Raw genomic sequence first — 6,039 nt, 5'->3', positions numbered from 1 at the left:
CATGCCATTAAACAACGTCACCTTGATTAATCAGTAAGAGAATGGCACAGGCGGACTGGCCTACATTCAGATAACACACTGCAGCTGAATGTGTTTCACTCTACCCCCGGCAAAAAGATAACTCTGGGTCTACCCTGCATTATCTCTCTCCTTCCCCTGTCGCAGAATACTAATCTGTGATCACGGCCGCATGCAGAATACTAATCTGAGATTACCGCTGTATGCTCTTGAGAAATTAAGGTGAGACCGTGTGTAAGAAAATACTAAGACTTAGACTGCCACTGCCCAGTGGCTCCATGTTACAACAACAAATAGAAAGATTAAGTTCATTCACTTTTATTTCTGTTTTTCCCTGGGAATGGAGTCCTGCTGTGTTCAATTCAGTCTTCCTTTTCTTTTTTCTCATTTTAGTTTCTGTTCACAACAGCTTTCTAAAAAAAAAAAAAAAAAAATTAAAAAAAAAAGAAAGAAAGCAATGATCTATCCTGTCATTTCTTTAATCCCTCGAAAAAATTCACACAATAAGAAAAGAGGCTGACGAGAAAAAAAAAAAAAAAAGAAAGTAAGAAAAAAAACCATAATTTGGGCACTTCAAAAGCTGCAGAGAGGAAGACAGACAGAAAAAAGAGAAAGAAAGAAATGCAGCTTAACAAGGCAAGTTTTATCTCAGCAAATTATTCACAGCAGCTTTGCCCAACTATCAAATCATGATTTGTAAGATCTGAAATAAATTTTCTTATGAAATTGATAAAACTTCCAGCAGAGATGAAACTGCAGATCAAGGTTGACTGAAGACCCACAACACATGTTTGGAAAAGCAAATCAAAGAAAGTCATGAAATGTTGAGGCAGACTCATATTTCTCTGGCAGAGATGAGTTTTAAAACTTGTGTTATTGTTGGTGAAGCTGGTCCTTAACTCCCTGTTGGAGGAAGGAAACTCTGAGCTAAGATACGATTTATGTACTAACTCTTGACTGAAAGAGTACAGCGTTTAAATGGAGCCTGGCTTATTTTCCTTCGGCTCACTGGTCAGTGTCCTTTCCTGAACACTCGCTGTGTTGGCTGGAGGAAAAGGAAACTGTGCTTGTCTCTGTCCAAAGATGAGAGATAGATCTCCAGTAGAGGAGGAGGAAGGGTCCAGACTGACATGACAAGACAGTGACCATCTAGTGGCTGGTAAACAGAAACTCATTTAACACCTCCATAATGACCAAACACCACGTGGCACAGGACTCGTTACGTTCTTCAATTTTCTCCTTTTCTCTCCCTCTGCTGGTGCTCCTTGCTCTCATTTTCTCTCTCTCTCTCTGTCTCTCTCTCTCTCTCGCTCTGTTTTTATTTTTCCCTCTAGTTTTTATGCAAACAAGATGAGTGTCTGCACCTGGAGAGGGGATTACTCCAGAGAAAGTGGAGCAGAGAATTTTTGGATGGGGAAAAAAAAAAAAAACTCGCTGCCTTCATTGCAGAAAGACTGTTCGCATCACATTTCCCCCTTTTTTTCCCCAACATTTTAACAGCAGCCGTTTCTGTTTGTTTATCGTGTTTGTAAGTTTTGAGGTCAATACAATTTTGTTCATTATTCTAAGCGTTTTGAATAAGGAAGCTTCTAATCAAGCATTTCAAAAGCTGTGTGTTTTCGGAGGTCGATGACAACATGTTTGATAGTCTTGTTTTGTTTTTTTGCTTTAGACTGTTTTGTGTTCATGTCGTGTTGTGTGAAACAGAGGCAGCTCCTCTCATTCCACGGGTATGGTGCTTGATAGATTTTTTGTTCACTGCTTGTCTTCACGATAGCCAGAGGTACAGATGATTAACTGCTGTTTTACTTCATAAACCAAAGTCATGTCAAATATGAATTAAACAGCCCACGTGTGGATGTTATCTCTGGTCGTGTCACTCCGTCACCCCTTCTGGAAACCCACCTCTGTGAGATTTACACCTCTGTCAGGGTTTAGAGAGGCATTTCATTACAGGCTGTGTCTCCACGCTTTCCCTCTCCATCAGCTGCCACAGGCCTATGGGCTAAATGAGAGGGTGTAATAATGAGAGGGCTGATTCACAACGCGAGGCTCCACGGGCCGACGCCCACGCCATGAGGTCAGCCGAGTGCAAACGCCTCAGTGTTGAGTGACCATTTCCTGTCCTACTATGACTGCCTCTGAGAATAGGACCGTGTGACCGGCTCAGAGGTGGACAGAATGTAATCCAGGCAAGTTTGATTTTTAACATAAGGAATGCGGGGGAAATATACAGAACGCAATGGGAATACTGCTCGTGGTTCGAGACAAGGCTGCCTCCCAGCATTATCAGTGCCCACTGCTGGGCAATGAAATGCTCCATTTACATCACTGGTAGTCACTTTGTCAGAAACACAAATTAATGTCAAAACTAACATCTTAGTTTCTGTACGACTGTTCTGGAGAACTCCGTCCAGTAAAGCCGTCAGTGTGTTTAAATCATTTAAGTCTCAGACAGACGAGGAGCGCGGGAAATCATCGCCACCGATTTCCAGTCTGATCCATGTGATGTTCACCTGGACAAGAACTTATTGTTTTATAATGTGTGCACCATCAGTCTCTAGTTGGGTCAATACTGCCGATCCCTAACTGAAGCATAAATGTCTGCCTTTCTTTCCTTACGCTTGTATCTTCAAGGTCAGGTCTATACGGTGCGACTGTGGGTCGTCCCATTCCTCCTCACGGGGATGGAGTCTTGGTGCTTTGTCAGATGTTATGCTCAGCACCTTGTGTGGAAGGTAATTATAAGTCATTGTTGAATTTGTAGACCGGCTTAAGCCAATCTCGTTTCGCCCATTAGCAAGATCAATAATCCTTTACAGTAGCTTCCTCAGACTGTGAGCGAGAACAGGAGAGCAGAAAGGACCGTGAGGGAGACGCTTGTCACCAGCTCTGCTGCGGAAAAAAACTGACAAACTACATTAAAGTGGAATGTTGATAACCAATCTGGTATAGCTTTTCTATAATGTGGTTTTGGCATTTGCTTAGCCCAACACTAAAAAAAACAACAACAATAACAACAACAACAACAACAAAAAACCATGCACATTGGATTGACCGCTGCCTAGATTCAGCTCCCAGTCATCTGAAGTAATGGATTTTCATTCAATTTTCCTTGTCAAACAAGTTCGCCAGCTCTACCTCACAAGACGAGAGGAGAAAAAAAATATCTAATTTATTACTAGCAGCTGTAATTATTTGCTGGGAGCAATATGAAAATTGGACATATTTGTTTTCCTGTGTTATTATAATTTCCACCCTAATTGTATCCTGCTTTGGCATAATCGCTTAATTTGGCCCTCCCGTAGTTATTGCCTACTTTTGATATGCCGGCTTTCTGTGTGACAGCTAGCGCTGAAAAACTTCTATTAGATGCAGAGATGGCTACAACAGGTGGTCCCTGACTGCCACGCTCAGAAACAAAAGACACAAGTGACGTAACACAAGTCGGTTTACCCCCCCCCCCCCCCGCCGAGACGGGATACTTATAAAACCCCAACTTTCTGCAGGACAGCGAGCACTCCATGAGACACTCAGGGTAAAAACAGATTATTTCACACGTTCACAGACATTTGCCGCAAAACTACCTTCATTTGCACAGTAACTGTGGTAACAGAAAATGTTAAAACTACACTATAATTAATTGCAGCCTTCAGTTTGAAAAATGAGCTGTCGTGAGTCTGTCTTCCACTGGCTTTCAGGGGGAATCAATAGAACATGCAGCAGAACAGTGAGACAGTGAGAGAGGAAGAGCTGTGATACAAACAGGCTCTGATCCCAAATCTGTGGATCTTATCAGCACACTCCACATCTTATCAGCACCAAATATCTATATCTATATCTATATCTATATCTATATATATATATATATATATATATACACCATAACAGAACATCCATGTAATGTAATGGTCATGCAAATTAAAACAAATAAGGTCAAAAACAAACAAGCTGTCACAAAACATCCTATAACTCGTGTTGCTATGTCAGTGTGTGTGTGTGTGTCTCTTCCAAATATATGATCTCTTGGAATTAGCTTGTCATTAAGAGCTTTTGTGACTCTGCATCTGTCATGTCATGTGCTCCCATACAGTAACGATGTAATATTATTTTGAGCATGTAATGTGTGATTTTACATGCTATGTAAAGTGTACTGTTATACTGTGTTTGTACCTTTTAATTTTATATGGTATGTAAAGTGTATTGTTATACTGTGTGTGTAAGGTGTAATTCTATAAGGTATGTAAAGTGTATTGTTATACTGTGTGTGCAATGTGTAATTTCATATTGTATGTAAAACGTATCGTTATATTGTGCATATAATGTGTAATGTCATATTGTATAGTTCATATTGTATAATGTCATATGTGCAGTGTCTTATTGTTACACTGTGTGTGCTGTAACTGAATTAGGACGGTATAATGCTGTCTATAGCCCAGCACATCTGGTGCATGGGTCTCCTCACCGCCTGTCAGTGAAACTGGGCCTGCTGAACAGAGAGACAGCAGAGGCAGTGAGAGCTCGCCAAGCACAGTTGCCCCGGTCACTAATGGAACATGGGCTGTTCCCTCAGCACTCTCTTTCCCATCTGACTAAATATAAAGGTAATTATCACACCTACTCATTCTCTTTGAATGTCTTAGAATACGTTCACTTAATTATTAATAAAGAAAGATCTGGTATTTAATACTTCAGAAGCCTCGGAGCCTGTCATGCATACAGGAGTGAGTTTCTGCCCTCATTCCCTGCTTTGTACCACTGACCTGTGAAATTTCTGTTTGTCCGTACGCCGTCTGACAGCAATTGAAAATGTAATTGCGAGAAAAATTGCCTGAGTGCAAACTACACTCAAACTACATTTTCATCAGTTCTAAATTTAACGCTTGAATCATGTCGGGCTGACAGACATAAACTCAGCGGAACAAGTGCATCTCTGTGCAGAACCCAGCACTGTGTATCTCTGTGCAGAACCCAGCACTGTGTATCTCTGTGCAGAACCCAGCACTGTGTATCTCTGTGCAGAACCCAGCACTGTGTATCTCTGTGCAGAACCCAGCACTGCACTACTCTGCAAACCTCACCAAGGTTTCAGGACATTCATCCCACTGCTGGACAGTTCACGGACGGGCACATCTCGTCCAGACAGTTCACGGACGGGCACATCTGGTCCAGACAGTTCTCGGACGGGCACATCTTTTCCAGACAGTTCACGGACGGGCACATCTGGTCCAGACAGTTCACGGACGGGTGCATCTCGTCCAGACAGTTCACGGATGGGCACATCTCGTCCAGACAGTTCACGGACGGGTACATCTCGTCCAGACAGTTCACGGACGGGCACATCTTTTCCAGACAGTTCACGGACGGGCACATCTCGTCCAGACAGTTCACGGACGGGCACATCTGGTCCAGATAGTTCTCAGACGGGCACATCTCGTCCAGACAGTTCTCGGACGGGCACATCTCGTCCAGACAGTTCACGGACGGGCACATCTGGTCCAGACAGTTCTCGGACGGGCACATCTTGTCCAGACAGTACACGGACGGGCACATCTCGTCCAGACAGATCCCAGGCCATCCACGATCCAAGGCAGGCTAGGGCCACGCCTACTCTTTCATGGACACATAGTATTGTGTGGAACAGGACAGAATCTGGTCAGATGGGCAGAATCGCTGGGTCAACAGTGTAGTGCAGATGAACTTGTGAGGGGGTCATTTTTACTGCAACCTCAGAAAACTATTAGTCCCCTTTGTTAAGGTCATCCCATAAATAGATAAATAAATAAATACCAAGGCATAAATAAGCAGTCAGTCATAAATATAGTCCACAGTGTGGGCTGTTGTTCACTGTTAATGTGCAGCAATTTGCAGATGATTATGTATTTGAACTTGAGTTGAGTTTGAACTTTTTCACTGGATGAATAAAGTTGATTGACTGAAAACCAAACAGGAAGTCTTTGATAACACATTCATGTTTGTTTCTGCTTCAGCGCAGTCAGCCATCTTTCTCTCAGAAATTTT

General features: G+C 42.6%; 1 protein-coding gene across 1 annotated transcript; it reads right to left on the bottom strand.

Annotated features, from left to right (window-relative positions):
- Window positions 1-5,115: 5,115 nt before the first annotated feature.
- Window positions 5,116-5,571, bottom strand: LOC115812677 (putative uncharacterized protein FLJ45035). The gene has a single exon (XM_030775163.1). It carries the CDS (start codon window positions 5,569-5,571, stop codon window positions 5,116-5,118), a length of 456 nt encoding a protein of 151 aa, XP_030631023.1.
- Between the last annotated feature and the right edge of the window lie 468 nt (window positions 5,572-6,039).

This window comes from Chanos chanos, chromosome 5 (assembly GCF_902362185.1).
Source record: "Chanos chanos chromosome 5, fChaCha1.1, whole genome shotgun sequence".
Taxonomy (NCBI): Eukaryota; Metazoa; Chordata; class Actinopteri; order Gonorynchiformes; family Chanidae; genus Chanos; species Chanos chanos.
This window is presented reverse-complemented; position numbering and strand designations above follow the sequence as displayed.

Coding starts and splice junctions, on each gene's coding strand:
- LOC115812677 (XM_030775163.1), bottom strand. CDS start 5,571: ATGTGCCCGTCCGTGTACTGTCTGGACAAGATGTGCCCGTCCGAGAAC.